This window comes from Diceros bicornis, chromosome 13, assembly GCF_020826845.1.
Source record: "Diceros bicornis minor isolate mBicDic1 chromosome 13, mDicBic1.mat.cur, whole genome shotgun sequence".
NCBI lineage: Eukaryota > Metazoa > Chordata > Mammalia > Perissodactyla > Rhinocerotidae > Diceros > Diceros bicornis.
The window spans coordinates 42,067,556-42,093,762 of NC_080752.1; the positions used below are offsets into that span (position 1 = coordinate 42,067,556).

The 26,207-nt window shown below is 48.0% G+C and overlaps 1 protein-coding gene across 2 annotated transcripts; it reads left to right on the forward strand.

Annotated features, from left to right (window-relative positions):
• Positions 1 to 16,185: 16,185 nt before the first annotated feature.
• Positions 16,186 to 25,156, forward strand: FAM110D (family with sequence similarity 110 member D). Of its 2 annotated transcripts, XM_058552057.1 has the most exons (3): positions 16,186 to 16,240; positions 17,530 to 17,700; positions 23,938 to 25,156. In XM_058552057.1, exon 3 carries the CDS (start codon positions 24,031 to 24,033, stop codon positions 24,844 to 24,846), a length of 816 nt encoding a protein of 271 aa, XP_058408040.1. In that variant the 5' UTR covers positions 16,186 to 16,240; positions 17,530 to 17,700; positions 23,938 to 24,030; the 3' UTR covers positions 24,847 to 25,156. The 2 variants fall into 2 exon arrangements, with proteins under 2 accessions (XP_058408040.1, XP_058408039.1); XM_058552056.1 differs by lacking the exons at positions 16,186 to 16,240; positions 17,530 to 17,700 and adding an exon at positions 21,389 to 22,102.
• The last annotated feature ends 1,051 nt before the right edge of the window (positions 25,157 to 26,207 follow it).

Consider the following 26,207-nt stretch of genomic DNA (forward strand, 5'->3'; position numbering starts at 1 on the left):
CCAGACAGGGAAGGGGAACCTAAAGAGAGACCAGCAATCTTTCTGAATTGAGGAGACAGAATTCAGAGTTCAGGGAGGCCAAACCACTTAGAATTCATGGGGCAGAATATCAGAAAGAGAGAGAGAGCTAAACAAAGAAAGAGCTCCAGACATTTTCAGAGAGTTTTCTTCACGACATGGGCTGAAACTAGAAGGATGTGCAGCTATGACATACCACTATCTACTGGGGCTTTGGGGAGAAAAAGGGAAGAAAAAAGGAGGAGGATTGGCAACAGATGTTAGCTCAGGGCTGGTCTTCTTCAGCAAAAAGAGGATTGGCATGGATGTTAGCTCAGCACTGATCTTCCTCACACACACACACAAAAATAATAATAATTAAAAAAAAAAAAAAGACATTGGCTGAGCAGTACGTGCTTGAGAAGAAACTACATGAGGGCAGGAAAGACCATCCAAAAGGATCAGGCAGAACAACCCTCAGAGCTCATACAGGGCCAAGAATAATCAATATTGCCACCAACCAAAATGGAAATGGAACCGAACTCATTGGATTCATCTCTTGGTGAGTGTGGAGCCGACAAGTACAACCAAAGCCGAAGTAGGTGAAGATTTATTGCTTGCACAAGCAATGGAGAACCCTGGGGATAGCTCCCAAAGCAGTGCTCCCCCCAGGCTTAGAGCCAGTGGAGACTTTATACACAAGAGTGCAGAGGATATGATACAACTGTGTAATAACTGCTCAGTCAGGACGCATGTGCAGCAGGTAAGCAGGCTATTACATGACAAGTTCAAGGTACATGCCATTACATAATAGGCCCATGGTAACTTTTGGACGCTTGGAGCTGGAGCAATTTGCAGGGGCCTTGCTGCAACAGTGTAAGTTTCACTGTAAGATGGTAACATCTGCAAAAATGGGGACATTGGCTTCTGAAAAACAGAACATTTAGTTTCAGGAGAAACTTTCCTTATCTGGAAAACATTTGACAGTCTATGTTATTTTGATCAGATTCTCAGTAACCCTTTCCTTGCCTAGTTCCGGGTCACAGAAAGACTTCCTAATATGTCACAGAAGTACACACATCAGTAGGGAGGCCAAATTAGTCCTAGACTAAAGGTTATTCTGGACTTGCCTAACAAAGCTTAAAACTAAGTCTTGAAAGGATTAGTTTTTTTCCTAAGGAACTTGTGCCAGAACAAAGCTCAAAATTATTTAAAGTAGTACAAAAAGTTCCTCAATAATGTAAAATTCATAATGTCTGCCATCCAATTAAGAAGTATTAGGCATGCAAAGAAGCAGAAAAATACAACCCATGACAAAGAGAAAAATCAACAGAAGCAGACCTCAGAAATTACACAGATGATAGAATAGTATACAAGGGTGTTAAATACACTTGATATGTATATTTGAAGGTAGAGGAAAACACGAGCATGGTAAGGAGAGAAGCTGCGTTGTCCTAAACATAGGACAACAATAACAACTATAAACCCTAAAGACCCTCCAAAATGAACTTTGAGAGATGAAAAATGTAATACTGAGATGAAAAATACTCAGAAATTAGATAATACAGAAGAAAAGATTGGGGACCTTGAAGACATATCAATAGAAGCTACACAAAATGAAACAAAGAGAGAAAAAACGAGAAAAAAATGAACACAGCATTAGTAACCTGTGAGATGTCAGTGGCCTATGTATAATTGGAGTCCCAGGAGAGAATAGAGTTATATTTGAAGCAATAATGGTCAAATTTTTTCCCAAATTTGATGAAAATTACAAACTCATGAAGCTCAACAAGCCCAAGAACAAGAAAACGATACCAAGGTATATCAATTACTTCAAATCAATGATAAAAGAAAAACTTAAATGGAGCCAGATGAAAAAGACACATGCATACAGAAGAAAAAAGATTTAAAAGGACATCAGATTTGTTGGAAATAATGCAGGCGAGAAGACAAGGGAACAACATCTTTTAAATACTTAGAGAAAAAATAGTCAATCTAGAATTTTACACTCAGAAAAAATATCTTTCAAAAATGAAGATGAGGGCCAGCCAGGTGGTGTAGCGGTTAAGTGCGCATGCTCCGCTGCTGGCGGCCTGGGCTCAGATCCCGGGTGCACACCAATGCACCGCTTGTCAGGCCATGCTGTGGCGGTGTCCCACATAAAGTGGAGGAAGATGGGCACAGATGTTAGCCCAGGGCCAGTCTTCCTCAGCAAAACGAGGAGGATTGGCATGGATGTTAGCTCAGGGCCGATCTTCCCCCCCCCCAAAAAAAAAATGAAGATGAAATAAAGACTTTTTTGTAAGTACAAAAGCTGGAAGAATTCATCACTAGCAGACCAGCACTACAAGAATGTTAAAAGCATTCTTTTTTTTTTAATTTATTGCAAAACAGATTTTTTTTTGAGGAAGATTGGCCCTGCACTAACATCTCTTGCCAATCTTCCTCTTTTTCTTTTTTCTCCCCAAAGCCCCAGTACATAGTTGTGTATCATAGTTGTAGAGTTAAAAGCAACTCTTCAGGGAGAAGGAAAATGACAGCAAATGGATCCGAGTCTATACAAAGGAATGAAGAGCATCAGAAATGGTAAATATCTGGGCCGGCCCGTGGCTTAGCAGTTAAGTGCGTGCGCTTCACTACTGGCGGCCTGGGTTTGGATCCCAGGCGTGCACCGACACACTGCTTCTCTAGCCATGCTGAGGCCGCATCCCACATACAGCAACTAGAAAGATGTGCAGCTGTCACATACAACTATCAACTGGGGCTTTAGGTGAAAAAAAATAAATAAAATTATTAAAAAAAAAAAAAGAAATGGTAAATATCTGTGAAAATATAAAATACTTTTTTTCTTTAAAAGAGGAAAAATAATAACAATGTATTGTGAAGTTTATAATATATGTAGCACTAAATGTAGGACAACAATAACACAAAAGCCAGGAGAGGGGTAAAGGAACTACGCTATGTTCTTAAACTATAGGTGAAGTGGTTTAATATTATTTGAAGGAGACTGTAATAAGTTAAAGGTACATACTATAAACCCTAAAGCAACTAGCAAATCCAAAACAAAACAAAAAAGCAACAAAGAGATATAGGTGATAAGCCAATAAAGAAGATAAAATGGAATCATAAAAAATACTCAATCTAAAATAAGGCAGAGGGGCCGGCCTGGTGGCGCAAGCGGTTAAGTACACGCGCTATGCTGCGGCAGCCCAGGGTTCACCGGTTTGGATCCTGGGCACGCACCGATGCACCTCTTGGCAAGCCATGCTGTGGTGGCGTCCCATATAAAGTGGAGGAAGATGGGCACGGATGTTAGCCCAGGGCTGGTCTTCCTCAGCAAAAAAAGAGGAGGATTGGCAGATGTTAGCACAGGGCTGATCTTCCTCACAAAAAAAAAATAAAATAAGGCAGAAAAAATCCTAAATGAGACCAATAACAACATGGTAGATTTAACACTGTGATTTACAATGGAGGCTTTGGAACACACCATATCAGTTCCAACCTGCAGAGGAACTGGAGACTGAAGCTATTAACCAGAATATCTGGGAGGGGCTGGAGACTAAAGGTCAGCCATGCAGGCAGGATGTGATCGAGCTCCCATTCAAACTCTGGGCCCAAAGGCTCAGGTGATCGTCCCTGGCTGGCAGTACTCTTTGAGTGTTGTCACACTTCAACATTGGTAAGATAATGTGTCTTTGAGGATGACAGAAGCTTCGCTTTTGGACCTCTCCCAGACTATGCCCCAAGCGTCTCTCCCTTTGCTTACAATTCTAGCAGGTCTGGTTCTAATTTGTATCCTTTTGCTATAATAAAACTGTAATCATAATTATAACACTTCCCTGTGTTCTGTGTGTTGTTCTTGCAAATTATTGAACCTGAAGGTGGCCATGTCATGGGAACTCCCGAATTTGCAGCTAGCTCCTCTGAAGTGAGGGTGGCCCTGGGAATCTCTGAAGTTGCAGGTGGTGTCGGAAGTGAGGGCATTCTTACGGGGAGTGTTCCCTCAGACTGTGCAATTTGTCTAAACTTCCTTATAACTATTTAGCAATAAAAAGGCACAAACTATTGATAAATGCATCTTTAATGATATTGTAAAAGAAACCAGCACCCTCCCCAAAAGGTACATACCATATGGTTACATTTTATGTTACTAAAATCTAGAACAAATATGAGAGAAAGCAGATCAGTGGTTGCCTGGGGAGGGAGTGGGGAAGGTGGTAGGAGGATGGACTAACAAGGAGCATGGGGAAACTTTTGGGGATGACGGGTATGTTCATGGATTTCATAACTATATCAGAAGTTCACCAAACTATATATTTAAATCTATGCATTTTATTTTACATCAATTATACTTGAATAAAGCTGTTTAAATTTTTAAAAACTGATGCCAAGGGTCCATCTCATATTAATTAAGTAGGAATTTCAACACGTAGGGCCCTCACATTAATATTTTTTAAGTATTAGTGATACTTATGTGAAAAAAGGGTAAAATATTGCCATCAAAACAGAATTGGTCAGACTGAGGGATAGGTAGACAGGTCATAGTGTAGTGTCTTTAAAATGTGCTTACCTGCTACCAACCAGCAGCACAGACCCCATTTCAACACCCCAACACAAACTCAAGGCCCTATCGTCACCCTCAGACTTCTCCTACCTCATGTTAGAACTTAGCTGTATTTCTGGGAAAGAGAAAGAAGAGGTAAGCATTAAATCACTATCAGGTATTTTAGTCTAGGGCAGGGCTTCTTAAGCTGGAATCCAACAAAGGAATCCAGGATTGTCAGTGGACCTGCTAGAATTGTAAGCAAAATTTTACATATATATGCATTTTTCCATGGAGATGGTTCATAACTTTTAGCAGATTCTTAAAGAGGTCCAAAAGACTAGGAACCACTATCCTAGTCGCATAGGGAACCATTGCATGAGAGCTCTGGGTTCAGGGTAAATGGGGTGGATATGGAAAGGAAAAGAATGGACACCAAAGGGATTGAAAAGCTACGTCACAGATTAGCCCAAGGCAGGCTGGAGTTGACTGGCTGTCTCCTGGGAGGTAACCATCCTTGTCTAGGTCTACATGTCAGAACACCACTACATGTGTCTCTGGTCCTCTAGCTGGCTCACACACTAACCTGCCTGCTCCAGAGGCTGGACTTGGGCCCTGCCTTTTCCACTTCAGCAGATGGAATTTCCTGAAGCTAATGAGATCTGGTGGGCCCTCACCCCTCTGCTCTAATCATATCAATACCAGTGGCTGGGAGAGGACCCTTGGTTCTTCTAGTCTTTCTCAAAGGAATGTCAGTGCCTGTGGGCTACAATGGGCTGTGGAGAAGAAAGTATTCTTTGGGGTTAAATTATGTGTTGATCTAGGCCTACCTTTCAGCCTAGGCCCAGTCCTTAGAGAAGAAACTTCTTCACTTCAGGATTTATTTTAAGGACATAGGACCAAAAGGGTTCAATAGAGTAGTGTCTTTGGCCTTCATAATAATTAATCACTGTCAGCACTAACTAGGTATAATTTCTAAGAGCCCTTCCAGCTCTAAAATTCAATGATTCGGGCCGGTCCCGTGGCTTAGCAGTTAAGTGCACGCGCTCTGCTACTGGCAGCCCAGGTTTGGATCCCGGGTGCACACCGACGGAGTGTTTGTCCAGCCATGCTGAGGCCGCGTCCCACATACAGCAACTAGCAGGATGTGCAACTACGACATACAGCTATCTACTGGGGCTTTGGGGAGAAAAAGGGAAAAAGAAGGAGGAGGACTGGCAATAGATGTTAGCTCAGGGCTGATCTTCCTCACAAAAAACAAATAAAATTCAATGATTCTACCCATCATGGAAGATTACTAATGAAAAGATTGTGAAAGTTACAAAGGAATGTTACATACCCCTGCCCTCAGTTGAAAGCACAAAACACACAATATGTTACTATAAATTTGCTCCAAGACACTAGGGTATAAGAAACATCACATTTGGGGCTGGCCCCGTGGTGTAGTGGTTAAGTTCACATGCTCCACTTTGGAGGCCCAGGGTTCGCAGGCCTGGATCCCTGGTATGGACCTACACATAGCTCATCAAGCCATTCTGTGGCTTTGTCCCACATACAAAATAGAGGAAGATTGGCACAGATGTTAGCTCAGGGACAATCTTCTTGAAAGAAAGAGAGAAAGAGGGAGAAAGAGAGAAAGAGGAGAGAAGAGAGAGAGAGAGAGGAGAGAGAGAGAGAGAGAGAGAGAGAGAGAGAGAGAGAGAGAAAGAGAGAAAGAGAGAAAGAAAGAAAGAAGAAGAAAGAAAGAAAGAAAGAAAGAAAGAAAGAGAGAGAGAGAGAGAGAGAGGGAGGGAGGGAGGGAGGGAGGGAGGGAGGGAGGAAGGAAGGAAGGAAGGAAGGAAGGAAGGGAGGAAGGAAAGAAGGAAGAAAGGAAGAAAGGAAGGAAGAAAGAAAGGGAGGAAGGGAGGAAGGGAGGAAGGGAGGGAGGGAGGGAGGGAGGGAGGGAGGGAAGGAGGGAGGAGAGAGAGGAGAGAGAGGGGAGAGAGAGAGAGAAAAGGAAGGAAGGAAGGAAGGAAGGGAGGAAGGGAGGAAGGAAGGAAGGAAAGAAAAAGAAACATCACGTTTCTTTATCCTTTATCCTTAATCTTTCCCAAGATCAGAGGGAACTTCTCCAGAACCATCCATAAGACTTAGAGAAAGGCCTCTGGTCTTCACTCTGTCCAGTGAGATGCTTATTGACCAAGTCCACATGGTCCAGCATTTCCTGTTCATGGGTCCTCTTTACGCCCCATTCAAACACCGGGACCTTGTTCACATTCCATCCCATCAGAAGTCGTGCTGCCAGGGGTCTCTGCTTGAGCCTAGTTCTCACTGAATCAGCCACCCGTCCATTCCTTCAGTCTCAGGAAATACCACCGTGGTTGAGCTGGGTAGGGTTGCTCATTCCCGCCTTTCAACACTTTGAGCCATTCCATTGCCCTCGAGACTTGGGAAGCAAAGCACCTGTCTCTCCACTGAGACAAGTGAAGCCCCAGGCCTTCAGGGCAGAAAGCTCTACTGCCCTCTTAAAATAGAAAAAAAAAAATTGCCTCTCAAGAAAATTAGCCCTACTGTGTGCCAGCCACTATGTTAGATACTTTTAAAAACTCTTTTATTTACAAGAATCCTCTCCCAGTTTATAGATGAGATCTAGGAACCTATAATGACACACTATACATGAGAGAATAGTAATAACCACTAAAATGTGTTAAGCAGTTACTCTGCACCAGACACGGCTTTAAGTGCTTTACATGCATTGACTCATGTAATCCCCCACAACTCTGCAAGGTAGGTACTGTTCTTCACCATTTCACAGGTAAAGAAACAGAGGCACACAGAGGGTAGATAACCTGCCCAAGGTCCACAGTTGGTTCAGGATCTGAACCCAGGCTGTCCCGGCGTGAGGCCCGTGATCTTAATCACTACTGCACACCGCACAGAGGCAAGGCTAGAATTGAGGAGAGATCATGGGAATGCCTAGATGGACTATTGCCAGGAATGCATGTCAGGAAAAAAAGGCTGGAGGAATATAGTGAGATCAGATTATGAAGGGTCTTCAAAGACAGGCAGAGGAATATGAACTTGTGATCGAAGCTGAAAAACTAACGTGTCTTTTGTTCCACCTCCCAGCACTATAACATGCAGGGGTTCTTAATGTAGGATCCACGGATGGATCTCAGAGAATCTCAAACCCTCTGACATTTTAGTGTATCTGCACCAGTGTACACGTTTCTGGGGAGAGGGTCTAGAGCTTGCATTGGATTCTTAAGGGAGTCCATGTCCTCCAAAGGTTAAGAACCTCTGGAGGGTGGATACCAATGGCTTAAGTCCCTGTTCAGCCATATAGTTGGTTAACTTTGGGTAAAACTCAGAGCTTATATTTCTTCATCTATAAAATGAGGACAATAATATCTACCCCTCTGGGTTAGTTGTAAAAATTAAATGACATATTATCATTATAAGTAATAATATACACAAGTCATGCTATATAAAACTCATAACAGAATGTATAAAAGACTATAAAAATGTCATAAAACAAATAAATGTGAGTTATGATGATGAAATCCATGTTTTAACATTTTTTCCAACAATGTAGTGAATTAGATACCTAAGTGACTTCCTGATGAAAAAAATTAAAATGTTGTATAAAGGGTTTTTTAAAATTCTTTTTTACTATGTTGTTACCATGAAAGTAAGGAATACGCCAAGCCCCCAAATGAAGTGAAACCAGCAACGGTGGAGAGGCAAGTAAATGTTTGAATTGTCTTTCACCCTTAGGACGCCTGCCAAACCCTGGGGACCACGACATCCTCCTTTCATGTCTGCATAGGATATATGGGAGGCAGGAGATAAAGCCCAGAGCCTCTGCAAGATGGGAACTCTAATAGGAGACCACAAAGCGTTATAACTACCTGCAAGGGCTGACGTAAAATACACGCTGGCAGTCAGAAGGGAGGAGAGATGAAATTTCCCTTTATCAACTCTGGCCCTGGGAAGAGGAAAACATAAAATCTCCTTTGAGAACTTGTAACTTACAAGCCAGCTCTTTCATGAAATCTGAAGTCAAATCACATTACCTATGTCATCCTAAAATCCTCAAGCAGAGAATTTAATTTAAAGTGGTGTGGATTGGTAGTACCATCAGATTATTGACAGCAATAAATGCAAATTGTCTCTGAAGGAACTCAACATCGACACAGGCCTCAAATAATTCCTACAAATTCCTAGGCAATATGAGCAGCTCATGGTAAAAATAACCAAACACACAAGGTAACAACGCACTATGAGGGAAAACAAGCAGAATTGAGAGATGGTGGAAACAGACCTTCAAAGATATTGGAATTACCAGCCACACAATGTAAAATAACCTTTTTTAATATTTTAAAGAAATAAAAGAGACGCTTGATACTATGTAACTGGTAAATTTGAAAAAGAACCAAATACAATTTCTGAAAATGGAAAAATATGCTAATTGAAATTGAAAACTCAGTAGACAGACTAATCATTAGGGTAGAATTGCTGAAGTAACCATTAAAAAACACCTTCCAAATGAACAGAGTTGGGGGTGGGATAGGGGATCAACCCCAAAAATGTTTTTAAAAAAGGAGAGGGGCAAAGTACCACAAATATAATGCACATTACAAGATGAGAGAAATAAATACAAATATATCAATCTCAATAAATGAGCTAAATTCTCCAGTTCGAAGATAAAGGATGTAAGACCGAATAAAAGAACAAAATCCATTGATGTTCTAAATATCAATGTTCTAGACAGATCTAAAACATCAGAGCACAGATTGACAAAGTTTGGAAAAAGAAATACCAGGCAAAAAAACAAACAAGGATGAAATAGCAATATTAAGGCAAAAAGCATCACTAAAGTGTCACTCTCTAATGATAGAGTTCAATTCAGAGAGAGAGAACATTTCTAAATTGATATGCATCTAACAACGTAACTTCAAAATGCTACAGAGAGAAATGGATAAATCTGCCATACCATTGTGGGATGTTTTAACACCCCTCTCCTAGTAATTGATAGATCAAGTAAACAAACAAAAATTCAGTAGGGACATGGGAGATTCGAACCATACAATTCATAAGCTCTATATATTATCTATTTGTCTATCTCTACTGGCAAAACACTTCACTGTCTTAATTACTGTAGAATTAAGTAAATTAACCCTTAATATCATCCTTGGCACACAGCAGTGCTTAATAGATGTCCGTGATAGCAGCAGCAGCAGAACTTACTGTGTGACTTCAATAAATGGGGCCACTTCACCTCTGTGAGCCTGTTACCTCTTCTGAAAAGGCCATAAATAAATTATTTTTCCAAGTTGCTTTGCAAGCCAATTGAGAATAATATATGTGAAGACATCTCATAAACTACAGGGAAAAATATAAACGTAGGAATTACTGCTCTTACCGGTAAACTGGTAACACAAAGCACCAAGTGTGAAGGTGAATAACCATCGGAGTGGTCACCAGGTGGAACAGCAGCACTAAAGATGTCCAGGGGGTGCACAGCGATGCCAGGCAGTGGTGTGGACCCTTGGGCTACTGGAGCTCAGAAAAGAGAGCCGGTAAGTGAAGGTGACTCAGGAAGGCTTCTTGAAGGGGAAGACTGCCCCCTGGTGGGTGAGCCTGGAACACCTTGCTCAAACACAATCAGGAGCTTTCTGAGAGTTCTGGGGTAGACCACTCCTCAGTCTCTATATGCCCTCAATTCCATGGACTTGCTTCCTGTAGATGCTGTAGGGTAGACTGGGAAAATTTGGAAACAAAATTGTCATTGCAGCCTGTGCCTCACAGTGCCAAGCTCAGCTAATCTCAGTCTTGCTAGGGGCAGTCTCTAAGGGGTAAGCAATTGACTGCAGATCCCACAGTGCATCACCAAACAACACTTGGCCTGGGCTCCCATCTCCTGGTGACCAATCTCTTAGATCACTAATGCTGGCAAGGACGGCCTCTCTAACTAGGGTTGGAGCTGACGACTAAGGGTCTAGGCCCTTCATGGCACAAAGATTTATTCTCATTCTCTCCTGAAGGCATTTACAAATTATCAAGGCTCTGGAATTAGTGGGTGCTTAATATTGTTTGTAGAGCAAATGTTGAAGGGAGGCAGTGGGAAAGAGCATCTAAATTTCAAAGAGTAGAAAGATGTGTTGGAGGAACTGCTCAGAACCCCCTTCAGATGGCCTTGTGATCTCTGCAGGGAAGCTGGAAAGAGGCGGAATTGTTCCTGGGGGCTGAGTCTGTCCCCAGAGTAACACATTGCTGGTGTCACAGCTGGCTTCTCTGAAAGCAGACACTGAGACAGAGTTTGGGGCACAAGATGTTTATTAGAAAACAATTCTTATGAAGGAAGGCTCAGGCAGAAGAAGAAGCTGAACTACAATGCAGGCCTAGAAAAACCTCGCTCTGCCAACCTGGCACGGAGCTCTGGAGTGAGAATTGTCAGTCGTGCCCTGCATTAGGCTGGAACCGCCAGACCTTTATACACCACCTCCTCCAGTCACCAGATACAGGCTGCCTTGGGAAGGGTGTGACCTTGTGTGGGGGGCTCAGCTTCAGGCCATCTACTGACTGCACTTGCCACAGATGGGCAGCAAGCCCCTCACTGAAAGTTGATGTCTACCACAAACCCCCCTGGAGGGCTCAAATCCACTTCCCCATATACATTCAAGGAGCAGCTCCTTCAGGAGTCCACTGGCCCTCCTCCTGAAGGGAAACTTGGAAGAGGAATGTTAGTGGGGTGAACTATAGCCCCCGCCACTGCAGTTGGTGTCAGGGCTGTAATCAATACTCATCATCTCCCTCCTCCTCTATCTATTCTAGATTCCCTCTTCTGCTGGCCTCAGTGGCTCATGTGGTGGCCTGATCCAGACCCTCATCTTCAAGGAGCCTGAGCCCCTGGTCACCATGCCCTTCTTAGGCCAGGGTTGCATCACCTGGCCATTTACAGTTACAGTTGGGCCAGAGAGTATCCAGAAGCACACGAGTAGATCACCCGGGATCCACATGTGTTTCTCCTTGTCCCCATTTGTAACAGCGGCCTTACGTCTATTTGTAATCAGGGTCAAACACCCCTGCCACGACAGTGAACCCACTTCTTGACTGCTGGTCCCTGGGTACAAGGAGCTCAGAGCACTCAGGAGGCAGACGTAGCTTATAACTCAATGCAACTCTTTTTGGCAAAAGTGGGCCCCCTTTGAAGACCAGGACATCTAACCCTGCAGAGCCCAGAGTTGTAGGGCTGGGAAGTACATGGCCTCCAGTGGGTTATCAGGATAATGGGAAGTGGAGTCACTCCTGCTCTAGCCCTTGGTTCCTGTACTCCTCTATTCTTCCTTATGGGGACACGTAAAGGTCTTTGAGTCAGCCAATGCTTTGGAGCAAGTATTGACCATTAGAGTCCCACTTTGGGTCAAAAGCCCAGACTTTTACATCCTCGCCCCCCTGGATCACTGGATGTGAGCCACCCTGGGAAGGGCCTGACCTTGGGTAAGGGGGCTCTGAGCAGCCGAGGCAAACCCTGAAGGAGGTGACGGCCATACGCAGTCAGCTGACTGCACTGCCCACAGATGGGGGCAGCAGGCCCTCCCTTGAAGGTACATTATAAGTAAAGGACCCAGATTATTCAAATGCCCTGTACCAAGGCCTTTTTTCTTGAACTTGCTCTCCTCGTGGTCCCAAGATGACCAGAATAGTTCTAAGAATCACATCTAGACAGATCATCTAGAGGAAAGGGACCATTTCTTCCTGGGTCTCCTTGAGAGCAAGGAAACCTTACCCAGGGCCCCATAGGAGACTTCCCTCATGTTTCACTGGCCCGAAAAGGAAACTGGATGGTCCTGGAAGGCCTTCTGGGGCCCAAAGCTTGTACTACTCTGGTCCAAGACCCACCCTCTCAAGAGACCCTCCCTCGTCTCCCGGGTCTCTTCCAAATTTATTCACGAAATGAATGTATTGAGTACCCACTAAGCACAAAGCACTGTTCCAGGTGCTTGGGATATATTAGGGAACAAAACAAAGATCCTTGCCTCCACTGAACTTACATCCTAGCGCGGGAGACATTTATGAGCATAAATAAGTAAATTATTTAGTGTGTTAGCAAATGATAAGTTAAAAAAAATCAAGAAGATGCAGAGAAAAAGTAAACCAGGGTAAAAAGGTTTGGGAACTCTGCAGAAAGGGGCTGGCTGAATTAATAAATACAGTAGTCAAGGTAGATCTCATCTGGGTGAGATTTGAATAGAGTCTGAAAGGAGATGAAGGAGTTCGCAAAGCGGAGAGCTAAAGGAAAGGCATTCCAGGCAGAGGGTCAAAGGCCCTGAGGTGGAGCATGGTCGGTGTGTTCAAGGAACAGGCAAGGAGGCCAAACATATTTGGGGCAAAGTGAGTGAGAAGGGCGAGAGTGGGAGATAAGATCAGAGATCTGACAGAGCCAAGTCCTGTAAAGCCTTATATATAAGCCATTGAGGACTTCGGCTTTTACTTGAGCGCAACAGGGAGGCTTTTTCAGAGTTTTGAGCAGAGAAGTGACATGATTGACATATTTTTAAAGGACTGATCTAGCTGTTGTGTTGAGAATAGACTATTGGGGGATGAGGTTAGAAGAAGGGAGACGTATTAGAGACAGTTACAGTAATCCAGGCGAGAGATTCTCATGGTTTGAACCAGGGTGATAGGGGTGGAGTGGAAGAGAAGTGATCAAAACCTGGCTGCGTTCTGAAGGTAGAGCCAACAGATGTTGCTGATAGATTAGATGTGGAAAATGAAAGAAAGAGTGTGTCAAAGATTACCCCAAGGTTTTGGCCTAAGCAACTGGAAGGATACTGAGATGGAGAAGGAGGTGAGGAAGGCAATGGTAGGAGGGATTTGGGGCGTCAGGAGATAGATCAGTAGTTTGGTTTTGGATATGCTGATTCTTGGGTTCCCGTATATTAGCATCAATTCAAAGCCAATGTCTAGTAATTCCTAAAAGGTCTGGGTTTTCCCTTCCCCCTTCCTTGTAGAAGATTTACCGTATATGCTTGTGGTAGTGCTACAAGGTCTTCTCTTAGGGAACCTGGCCTCCTATTCAATCAGGACTTCAGGTCTGTGAACTGGCTTAGATCTGGAAATTAGCCAAAAGGCTGAGACGCTCCACTGTGACAATTCAAGTTAGGCTCTGGACATAAGACATGGAGGTTTTTCTGTTATAAAATAATATTTTATAATATTTAACAAGCTGCTCATCTGTTTCATTCCAGGGACACTCTGATCAAAGATCTGTCCAAATCAAGACATTCTGATTATCACTTCATCCTGCTGCACATTACGGTGAAGGCCTCCACCTTGACTCTGGCAGTTTAGCCCTGCACTTGGCCTCTGCTCCTCTAGGACCCCATGATCCCCAATGAAATCAGGGAGCCCATCTCAGTGGTGTCTCTTCCAATATACCCAAGCTACAGAGGAGATCCTCCATAAAGTTTTTCAAGGATACTGATGCTATGACTCCCTACGGCTTATCTCAACACCTAGGTGAAGAACTACCCTCCGAGCCCTCTTGGGGAATGTACTTGGTGGGATTAGGGAGTATATACAATTTCATGTGATGACTCTTCTCCAACATTCCTACCTTCTTAGACACTAGACACATTAACCGGGGAAACGCTGCCATCTCTACCTCACTGAATACAGGTCATGTTGAGTACTAGCTTCAGTCAACTGAACAAGCACACTGTTAGAGCTATTTCAGCCACAAGAGGTAACACATTAAATCCAGAATCTCTAGTATGGGCACTTCTATCAATAAAATCACTCTGATCCAGTGTTGTCTTCTTTCCTCCTTGACTCCACCCCAAGATCTACTAAATTAGGTTCTCCAAACGTAGAGGCCTGGCCTCTGTCTTCTTAATAAGTGTCCCAGGTAAATTTTATGTAGCCAACTGGAATCCACCCAAGGAATGGCATTTGGGAACAAGTGTTCTAATCCACTTTTCTCCTTTTAACAGATCAGAATCTAAGGCTCGAGAGACAAAGTGACTTGCTCCAGACCATGAATGAGTTCACGGCGGTCAGGACCAGAACTCTGGTCTCTTGACTCCTTATGGGAACTTCTCCTGCTCGTCCAGGCCAGCTGTACAACAAACCTGGAGGCATTTGGGGCTGGCCCCGTGACATAGTGGTTAAGTTTGACACGGTCTGCTTCAGTGGCCCAGGTTCTCCAGTTCAGATCCCGGTGTAGATCTATACTACTCGTCAACCATGCTGTGGCAACAACCCACATGCAAAATAGAGGCAGACTGGCACAGCTGTTAGCTCAGGGCTAATCTTCCTCAAGAAAATAATAATAATAATAATAAAAGATTGCTTTCCTGTCCTTCCTTTTGTTGAGATTAAAAATATATATATATCCTGGAGGCATTTGGTCAGTATACCTGAGAAATTACTGCGGAGATGAGTTGGGACAGTGAGCAAAGTGAGGCTGCCCATGTTCAATGCTACAGGCACTATGATGAAGACGACCCTAATTTTGGAGAGAATGATGTGTTTCCTTCTGGTTTATTTTGGTTGTAAGTGACTGAAAAATCAACCCAATAAGGTTAAGCCCAATGGAAATGTATTGGCTTACCCAGCTGTAAGACCACATATAGGTTTGCTTCTGACACGACTAGACACAGAGGCTCCACTCATCAAGATTGATTGCCCCTGTCTCCACTCTCTGTTGACTCAGTCCTCAGGCAGGCTGTCCTCTCTGGGCTCTGTCTCCCCAGGTTCTCACACAGCAGGAAAGAGAGAGAAGCTTTGTCTCAGCAGTCCTAGCAAAAGTCTCATTGGCTATAATTGAGTTACATGTCCATCTTTAAACGAAGTAGTTGGGCCAGAGAAATGTGATAGGCTTTTTGACCCAGGCCCAGGTCAAGCGCCCCACCCTGAGCCCAGTTACTCCACTCCGGGAGCACAGGGATGGAGAGTGGGAGAAAGGTGGCCAAGACCAGGGTGAGACTGCCAGAAGAAAGACGAGTAATTGCTGAATGGCAAAACCCACAGAGGTTCACAGTGCTGGGAACGACGGGGAAGTTGATGACAGTGGAGAAGGTGACAATTATAATCCAGTGGTAAGATTAAGGTGTTAAAGTGCTATGGTGATATTAGGGATGGTGGTTACAACACCCACCTTGTAGGGTATCTGCCCAGCCCTCAACCTCCACCTTCTCTGGGAATTGCTTTCCTCACACACAAAAGGGTAGGTCCCCATGGTCAGGTATTTCAATGTGACACAACACCTCCCTGGCCATGGCTTGGTGCCTTAGAACTGGCTAGGAGGGGTCCCTGCCCTTTAAAGGGCCCCCATATCTAACCACCCAAAAAGCCATTTCTTGAAGACCACACGGGCATCTATCACTCAGGACCCAGCGCTCAACACTGTGCAGTGTAAGCTGTAACCCTCAACATCTGCTCTCAGACCTAACACCACTCAGCCCCAGGGAAACAAACATTTCTCCAAGCCTCTTGCCCTGTGTCCTCAAAACAAAAGACTACTGCATCCAAATGCCACGAAGGTTTGCACTGCTGCTGACACTGCAGACAGCCACTGTTTGGAGTGTGAAGACTGAGTGGTGGAAGCACTTAGGTAAGAGAAAAGATAATTTCATTAACTTGTCCAGTCCTTCCTCTCAGAGAGCACAAATGCCGGAGATTCCTGCACGAGGAACTATTGTTCCCCAGCAAGAGGTGAGCATCCATTTTCTTGCTTCACTTCGTGTTCCAATGTGTAGTAAGGTATTTGCAATAGTAGCATATGATGGCTCAGGAACATTCTGCAATATTAAACAATGCATTTTACTCTTAAATGTGTAAATGAAGGCTAGGCATAGTATGCAAGAAGCATGGTGCCAATTCTTTACTGTTATGAATCTAGACATTGCTTTATGATATGGGGAAAATTGTGATATAAGAGAGAGATTTATATGATTCCATTAAAATATATTGTAATATTATTTGTGTTAATGATAATTTATGATATACACTCCATTTAAATGTTTGAACATGTTACGTAACATTCATAGTTCATCTCTAAATTTAAGTACTGCTTTAAGAATTTTATTTTCAATTCTATTTGCTACTACCTCAGCAGAGCAAAGTTTCACCAAATTGAAATTTTAAAAAACGAAAAAAAAGGAAAAAAGAAGACTGAAGAAAGGTTGTCTAATTAGGCATGACTGTCAGTAGAATACAAATTATGTGGAACTTTTAATTATAACAACACAATTAGTAATTTTGCTGAAATCAAGGCAAGAAAAATAGATTTTATGGAATAAAGATATAATAATTTATGAAGTATTCACATCTTTATTTTCTTACTCATCCAACATTGTTGGCCCTTTAACAAAACACCTAAACTTGCTCAATGATAATTAAATTCAGTCATCTTTGATATTTTGATGACTTTGAATAAAAAATCAACACAGAGGGGCCGGCCCTGTGGCCTAGTAATTAACTTCGGTACACCCCACTTAGGTGGCCTGGGTTCACGGGCCCGGATCCTGGGCGTGGACCTACACCACTCATCAGCCATGCTGTGGTGGTGACCCATATACAAAATAGAGGAAGACTAGCACAGATGTTAGCTAAGGGCAAATATTCCTCAAGCAAAAAAGAGGAAGACTGGCAACAGACGTGAGCTCACAGGGAATCTTCCTCACCAAAAAAAAAAAAAAAAAAAAAATCAAAACATATTTTTCAACATGTCATTAGAAAGGAGTATTTGTCAAGGTAGGAGGACAGAATTCTGGAAACCGCATGAGAAACCCCTGTTTCTTTTCTGTGTGTCCTTCTATTTTACTCAGTCTAGATTGGATGCTTTTTTGTTCCTTGTACTCAATCTAAAGGCACCTTTACGAAGACGGTGGTGGAAGGTGGAGATGTGGATGAAGATGTGATTGATGGAGGTGTGGATGATGAAGATTGGAGCGAGGACTGCCATTGGGGCTGCCCTCATTCCAACTCTTGCTTCCCTCCAGAAGATGAAATTCTGAGAGCCAGCAGCAAGCAAGGCAGGGATGCGGCGGGCAGTGAGAGCAGACTTGCTCTAGCCCTGCCTGAGGCAGAATGGAGGCCACCAGTGCTGCTCAGCGGCTAAGAGCCCAGCTCTGGAGTCCCAGCTCTTCCATCCGCAAGCTGTGTGACGACGGGTGAGTCACTTCGCCTTTCTCTGCCTGTTTCTTCCCCCACTTCACATAGGGTTTTGTAAGAAGTAAGTGAGGTACCGAGCATAAAGCGCTTAGCATAGTGCCTAGCACTTAGTAATACTCAGTAAATGTAGATGGTTTGAGAGCAGAAATCCTCTCTCTTATCCACATGGTGCATTAGCAACATGTAGGTGCTCAGGAAAAAAATATTTCACGACATCTTCCTCTCCACTACCCCACCGCCCCCTCCTCCCTCTTGCCACTCCCACCCCTCCCCCCAGTGAGTACTGGGCAGTGGGTGCTGGGCGCCTGGCTCCGCCCAGAGGCCACACCCCTCAGAGGGAGAGCGGGAGCCAGGCTATTGTTGTGGCTGAGATTCTTTCCGAAACGGAAAGCCCTGAATTAGAGGATGGCTGCGCTAATCTCCGTGGGGCTCACACATTGCCCGGAGGGGGGCCTCCTCCTGCGGGGCTGGGGCCACAGACGCCGGCGCTGAGCTGCCTCCCTCTCCCGGAACTCTCCTCCTCTCACTGAAGCCCAGACCCCTCACTGAGCCCCCATCTCTTCTCTGAGCCTCCCTGAGCTCCCTTCTCTCATCGGAGCCAGTCTTTTCTCAGGGTCCCCATCACCTCACTGAACCCATTCCTCACAGAAGCCCTCCCTTGTCAGCACCCCATCTTCTCTCTAAATGCTCCTGAGCCTCTCCATCTCTCCCCCCCCCCCCGCCCTCTCTCCCCCTTCCTCTCTCCCTCTCTCTCTCCCTCTCTCTCTCTCTCTCTCTCTCTCTCTCTCTCTCTCTCCCTCTCCCTCTCTCAGCAGCCCCTTCCCTACCCTCTTGCCCTCACTGAGACCCTGCCTCCTGCTGTCCTCTTGGCCTATTGCTCTCACCATCCCTCCCCCAACACCCCCTCCCTATCCTCTCCAACCTCCCAACCCCCCACCTCCCATCCCACTCCTGCCAGAAATCCCTTCCAGGCCCAGATACCCCTGCCTCTTTGAAAGCTTCCCACCCAACCCCAGGCAGAACAGATGCCTCCCCATGTGCCCTGCTCTGTCACAGCAGCACTGCTGTCACTTGAGTTGGGATCAGCGCTTCATGCCTCACCCCCCCACTCCCAGAAGGCTGAGCTCCCTGAGAGCAAAAACCAAGTCTGACCCCATGACACAGAGCAGCGTTCAAAATGATTTGTTGACAGCAGCTGAGAGTGAAACTGTGGGATTAGAAAAGAAGATTTCAGCGAGAGGTGTCAGGAAGGTGTTGGTGGAGGGGGAGAGCTAAGAGGCAGATTCATCTAGCATTTATGAGCACCTTGAGGGGCCAGTGCTTTCTCAGCCACCACTTTCTGCCACACAAGAGCTGGGTCTTATCATTCCCATTTTACATGGAAGGATACTCAGAGAGGTTATGTTCTCACTCTAGGCCACACAGCCAGTGAGTAGTGGACCAGGACTAGAATCAAAGACCAGGTGAGGTGTGGCTGGCTGTGGCATGGGGGCTGTAGCTGGCTGGTAAGAGAGGTGACACGTTTCTCCTCTGTGACAATGTGGGTCTAGGGTCTGAGTCTGGATCTGAAGGGCCTCCCTGACCCATCTCATTATTCCCAACACTGACCAGAGCTGCTCCCCAGCCTCCCACCACCGTCTGGGTCTGACTCAGGCCCATTCCGATCGATCCTCAAGGTGATCCGGGAATGAGTGCAGAAATAGGAAGGAAACATCCCTCAGATTTAGCCTCCCCCCCCCCACCAGGTCCTGGCTCTAGGGCGGGAAAGAGCCACTTTAAGGATCTCCCTGGGGAGCCATGACCGGAAAGACAGATGATCCGGTTCACAGCAAGTGTGGCCAGGAGAAGGCAGGGCAGGCAGCTGGAGCCCCACTTCATTATCTCCCCCAACTCCTGCTGACTCTTTCAAGGCTCTCTCACCCAGAAAGCCAACCCATTTGACCTCTCCTCCATGACCCTGCTCTGCCAGTATGGTAGGGGTCTGTGTCCACTGGCATCCTGGGATAGAGTACTGTCACCCCTCAGACTGGGAGCTCCAGAGAGCAAGGCTCCTGACCAGCCCCCACTTCAGACTCCTGAGGGCAGGGCTGTTTCTCCCTCCTCTGACTGGGGACTCCTAGGGCTGGAGGCTAGGGCTGTGTCTCCCCGCTCTGACCCAGCGCTGCTCCTTCAGGGAGGCGAGGTCACTTCTAGTGACCCTCATCAGAGCAGGGGCTGCCGCAGGCCAACACCTGCGTTCCACTCGGAATCTCCTTTTTCTGTAGCCCAGCATCTGTCCTTGGTCCCTAGAAAAGAGCTGAGAAGGGGGACCCTGCCTGTCCTTCCACCCAACCCAGATGCTCCTTTAAGACCAAAGGGATGGGGGTTGTAGGAAGAGTCAGACACAACAGCCCCATCCTCCCCCTCCTTCACAGGCCAGGTTTCCTGCCATTGACAGCATCCCAGCTGGGCCCTGCCCAGCCTCCCTGCTTAACCCCTTCATGACCAGATCTCAGGGCTCCAGGCCTGCACCCCCAACCTTCGTCTATAAAATTAGGAGAATGAAAGTACCTATTTCATTGGGTTGTTTTGAGGATTAAATGTGCTAATCATTTCGTGAAGTCCTCAGAACAGTGCCTCGCATCTATTAATCTCTCAATAAAAGTTAGCTCTTACTCCTAATTGTGTGAGCTAGGATCAGTCATTTCACCCCTCTGGGCCTCAGTCTCTTCAGCTGTCAAATGGGGAAAATAATAAAACCCAGCCCCCAAAGATCGTCCTGGGGATGAATGGTGATAATGTACACAAAAGCGTTTTGTAAAGTGCTGTAACAACACAATGTGGAGCTATCATGGACCAAAAAAAAAATGCTCCCTTTAACTAGGGAATAAAATCTCTTAGTGGGAGATGGGCCTTCCAGTTTTCAAACTCATTACCTTACTCGACAGTCAGAGTGGATTTGGAGTTGGACTTTGGCAAGTCTTCCCCTGTCTGATCCTGTTTCCTTACCCATCAAGTTGGGGGAGTCACCCCTGCTGGGCCCCCTGTCCAGGTCCTTGGGAGGGACAAAGGAGATCAGAGAGCACGGATGCGAATGTGCTTTGCAAACATTAAAACGTGCTAGAGGGGAGGGAAAGAGATTTGTGGAAAGTGGCCAGCTGTGTGTGGGGGGGTGGAGGGCAGGGGGCAGGGACCCCTTGGCAGGGGCATTGGTCTTTGAGCTCTGCATGCTGCAGAGTTCACCTGCTGAGGAGGGGGAGGAGGTCTCCTAGTACCAGCACCGTGGCAACAGGGCTTCCCCTTGAGACATGAGGTATCAGATAAGATGCTGTGCCAGTTCTAGAAGTCCCCAAGTGGAGGCAGAAGAGGAAGGAGGCAGGGCCAGCCTAGTGGTGTAGTGGTTAAGTTCGTGCACTCCGCTTCAGCGACCCGGGATTTGCAGGTTTGGACCCCAGGCCTGGACCTACGCACCGTTCATCAAGCCATGCTGTGGCGGCATCCCATATACAAAATAGAGGAAGATGGGCACAGACGTTAGTGCAGAGCTAATCTTCCTCAGCAAAAAGAGGAAGATTGGCAACAGATGGTAGCTCAGAGCCCATCTTCCTCACCAAAAAAAAAGAAAAAGAACAGAAATGAAAAAAAAAAAAAAAAAAGAAAGAGGAAGGAGGCCAAAGGACCCAGGCTGGGTTCCCGAATCATCCCTTCATCATCCTCTTCCCAGCCAATCCCATTTGCCATCAGAGGACCTTGAGCAGAGGCACCTCCAATGGGCTCCCGAGTGACCTTCATGCCAAGACTTGCTAGAGCAGGCTCACCCTGCACATCTGCAGCACCACTGCCCCCACCCTTAGGCTGCAGATTCCTGGCCTCACCTGGAGGGAGAGCAGGCTTGACACCATCCACACAGCCAGACCGGGACAGGTCTAAACCTGCTTTAGAGGGAAAAAAGCACAGTCAACCAGGACCCTGCTCTGCCTTCCCATTGGAACCAAGAGGATTTGCCCAGGGCCAGCAGAGGGGGCTGACCCCCAGGGAATAGCACGTCCCCACCCCAGGCCTGTAGAGGAAGCCCGGGAATCAGGAGACCTTGTTTGGGGTCCTGGCTGTGCCCCAAGCTCACTGCGCCTCCATGCAAATCACTTAGCCTGTCAGGGCCTGTGTGACCATCTGTAAAATAGAGGAGCTGGACCTGGTCCACAGGTCCTCGCCAGCGCTGAGACTGACCAGGAAGGAGTTAACAGAGGCCAGGCTCTGGGTCAGGAAGGTGAGGGTTAATCTGGGGGGGTGGAGGCTCGCTCAGCTTTTCCTGTGGAGAGTGAGGTTTGGCTGCCACCAAAGTTACTTCCAGTCCTTGCTGTCCCTCCTGCCCTTCATCTGGCCCTGCCCAGGGACCCCTGCATTCAGCCTCCCCACACAGAGGTGAGTGCATCCTGAGCCCAGGGCTGGGGTGGGGGGGCACCCAGGGACCCAAGGGCAGGGAGCTGGCACCAAGCCAGTAAGCACAGTCCCCTAGCCTGATCTGGAGCCAAAGCGTTGGCCACAGTTCAGACCACTGACCCCAGGACTGGGAGAAGGTGGGGGGAAGGATAGAGAGTACAAGGAAGTCTGCCAGACTTCTAGGGTGCAGCGTCTGTGGTTGGGCATCAAGGCCAGCAGAGAAGGCAGGGAAGAGGCAGTGGACGGCAGACTATTTTGGTCCCTGTGTTTAGGGACTTTTTATAGTCTCGCTGCTCAGGATTGAGAAGAGGAGGAGGGACAGGAGGGTACCCATGAGGTCAGACAAGCACAGTGCCCTCCTGGGACCTTGGAATCTGACCCATCGCCTGGTCTAGTCCTTGGGAGCCAGGAAGGAGGGCACTGCCAGGCTCTCCTTACTGCCTGGGCTCCCGGTCACCAACTACCTCCACACTGACTTACTAGACACTAGATGTGTGTGTGTGTGTGTGTGTGTGCGCGCGTGCGTGTGTACATAAAGCTGAACCGGTTGCGCTGGGGTGGGTGGGTTGGCAGGGTCTCTGCCCCAAGGTCTCTTACGGGGCTCCCCTCCCCCCATTCCTGGCAAGTTCTGTTCCCTTGTTGCCTCCAGATCCGAGGTCTCTGCGGTCCCCGCAGCCCCTAGAACTGATGTGTCCCTCTCAGCTGAATCTGAATGGAGGATGTGGGGAGAAGGGGGCAGGGGTGGGGTGTTCCCGGGGAGCCGAGTGGGTGGCCCATTGTGTTACTGCCCAGGGAACTGTCAGCTCTTATTTCCAACCCCTCCTGGCCCCCTTCCCCAGCAGAAGGGAGGTGAAGAAGGGTCATAGGGTCTCAGGATGAGAAGGGGGCAGGGACCCTGAGGGCAGATTTCTGGGAGTGTAGGTTCTTGAGAAGAATTAGTGGAAGGAACTTTGTAGTGAGGCCAGGGGCCCATCTCTAACGGAAATTGCTTGGTTTTATAGCAGCAGGAATAGAGGCAAAACACCAGAGGGAAGTTCTGATAGGCAAGTGAGAGATCCAATCTGAACTAGTTCTGGACTGCAAGGCAAGAGACCTGGGTTCCAGTCCAGGCTCCTACCTCTCAGTAAGACCTGAGCAAGCCCCCTCCTCTCTGGGCCAGTTTCCCCTTTTACTAAATGGAAATGCAGAAGTAGACAAGGTGATGTTTACAGTAAGGCAATCTGGAATTCCCTTGGCAGGGGCACAGAGGGGGTGGCAGATAGCTGGCTGACATGACCTGGTGACCACCTCCCTCTCCTTCCCTGATGGCCCTGCTGGGCCTGGGCAGGGCACTTGGCTGCAATTACTGGAGGCTCCTACCCTGTGGTTATGTCCCTGACCTCGGCGCTCGCTCGGGGGCGGGAAGGGTGGGCCCTGCTGGAGCCAGCCTGTGGCTGGGAAGCCTCCTTGTCTTGGACTCAGAGTTGCTGGGTTGGGAAGAGGTATTTTTTCCGGTTGAGGCCACTTTCGGGAATCGGGCTGGGACCAGCCCCATTTCCTTTTCCAAGTGCCCTGCTCGCTGATGCCTGCTTGGCATGGACCTTTGGCCAGATTATGGCACCCTCAAAGGGGCATATGTTTCTGGGTGGCCAAGGAGCCCCTGCTCAATGTCTTTGAGGGATGGGGGGAAGGGATAGCCTGAGCCTCTGCCCCCTGGGCATGGCACAGGCTGACCTGGATGGAGGAGAGGCGGCTGGCTGATCCTATTCCCAGGAATGCCTGCAGGAGGAGCAAGGACATCTCCTACTCTCCCCCTGATCATTTCTCTTTCCCTGCAGGCCCCAGGGAGTTCAGCCAATTGCTCTCCACTTCTCAACTAGCTGCCTACCTCCAGTGGCTTATGGGGCACTGTCCTACCCAACTCTGCTAAGATGCTCCAGGCCTCTCCCTCCACCCCGTCCAGGGGACGGACCCCCAGCGCAGTGGAGAGGCTGGAGGCTGACAAAGCCAAGTATGTCAAGACGCGCCAGGTGATAGCGCGGCGCCAGGAGCCAGCTCTGCGCGGCGGTCCCGGGCCGCTTACGCCGCACCCCTGCAATGAGCTGGGGCCCTCTGCATCGCCCAGGACGCCCAGACCGGCCCGACGGGGCAGTGGCAGGCGACTGCCAAGGCCTGACTCGCTCATCTTCTATCGCCAGAAGCGGGACTGCAAGGCTTCGGTGAACAAAGAGAACGCCAAGGGCCAGGGGCTGGTGCGGCGCCTCTTCCTGGGAGCCCCCCGAGACGCCGCCTCGAGCAGCCCGGCCCCAATAGAACGACCTGCGGCTCCCGGGAGTTGGGCCGCCCCCCAAGATGCCCCGGAAGCGGCGGGAAAGCGAGCGCTGTGCCCCACGTGCTCGCTGCCCCTATCGGAGAAGGAGCGCTTCTTCAACTACTGCGGCCTGGAGCGCGCGCTGGTGGAGGTGCTGGGAGCCGAGCGCTTCTCTCCGCAGAGCTGGGGCGCCGAGGCCAGCCCCCAACCTGGGTCGTCGCTGCTGCCCGGCTCCGGGGACACCAGCGACTGGACGTCCAGCGACGGCGGCACGGATCGCCCGAACGGTGCGGACGGCGGCGGGGGCTCGGAAGCGGCGGGCTCGGCGCGGGACGGGCGCCCTCCAGTGTCGGTGGTGGAGCGCAACGCACGCGTCATCCAGTGGTTGTACGGCTGCCAGCGCGCCCGCTGCCCACCCCGCGAGTCCGAGGTGTGACATCGGCCGCTCGGGAGCCGGCTCCCGGGGAGTCCGGGGTCCAGGGAGGGGCAAGGGGTGGCCGCGGGCATGGACCTGGGCACAGGCAGGGACACCCTGCCTCTGACGCGCAGGGTGCCTTTAGGCGAGCCCTTCACTCTGGATCGCGGCTTCCCGATGTGAACCATGGGGGGATGGGATAAAATCTCGAAGGCCCTTCCCAGCATAGGCGTCGGAAGGGGAGATGGCGGCCTCGTGGCCCCTGTGGAGGCCGGGTCTGGGTATCCAAGACTGGGGTGGGAGATCAAAGAACCTGCTGAATAAAGTCAAAACGTTATTTAAAGGAGTCGTGAGGTTGGATTAGAGAGAAGTTGAGGAAGGGGGCGGGGCAGGTTTGCGCGGTTACAAGGGTGGGTTTTGGAGTATGGGGTCCAGGCCCGGACAAGCATTTAACCTCTCGGGACCGCAGCTACACCCCTCGGTGATCACAGTATTTTTGAAATGGTCGTAAAGCGCATGGCAAAAGTCCCCGGCACAGAGGAAGTGCTCGATAACCGATAGCCGCTATGACCGCTACCGAATTAGTACTCACACTATTACGATCATCTCCTCCACCGACCCCCAAGTCGCTCCAAATCAGAGCTGGCGGCCGGGAATAGCGCGTTTGGGGAGTTGGGGTAGGGATCTGCTCCAGAAATTGGGGTCCACTGGCCCCTAAAAGGCCCCCATTCCCAGAGCTTTGCTGCCCCCTTTTGGTCACTAGGCATGAAGGGCCTGAGATATGGAGGACCCAGAACTGAGGACAGTAAAAGAAGGGACCCTTCAAACCAGGATTTTGCCAACCCGCAGCCTCACATGCTGCCATTGTCTTCCTTTCCGTCAAAGACACACAAGGTCACCTGTCTTCCTCACACGTTCGCACCTCTAAGTCTGTTCACGGTCCTCCTCTCTTTGCCTGGGTTACCTTCCCTTTTCTCTCCACTCATCCTTCTAAGATTATATATATTCATTCTCCCTCAGGAATTCCCGAATTCCCCAGTCGGCCTCACCTCCTCTGAGCTCCCCAATACAGCCCTATTTTTGTGCCTCAACTTGTCATCTTGTGTGGGACCCGCTGGTAGTCTGAGTTCTCTCGTTAGTCTCTGGTCTTCGCCTAGTACAGGGACGGCGCACATAGCAGGGCCACAGGCAACGTCTGTCGAATTAAAACAGGCTAGACAGGACGACGGGGCCTGTTCTCTGGGGTTCCCCGGGTTCCTGGAAAGTTGTACCTCACGTCTAACACAGTCTATCCCTATACCCGGGCTGTCTCTGGTCATTTTCCCCCTGTATGTTTGTTGGAGAAGGGAGAGAGGATCCCTCCAGATGGACCCCGTCCTGAG

Coding starts and splice junctions, on each gene's coding strand:
- FAM110D (XM_058552057.1), top strand. CDS start 24,031: ATGCTCCAGGCCTCTCCCTCCACCCCGTCCAGGGGACGGACCCCCAGC.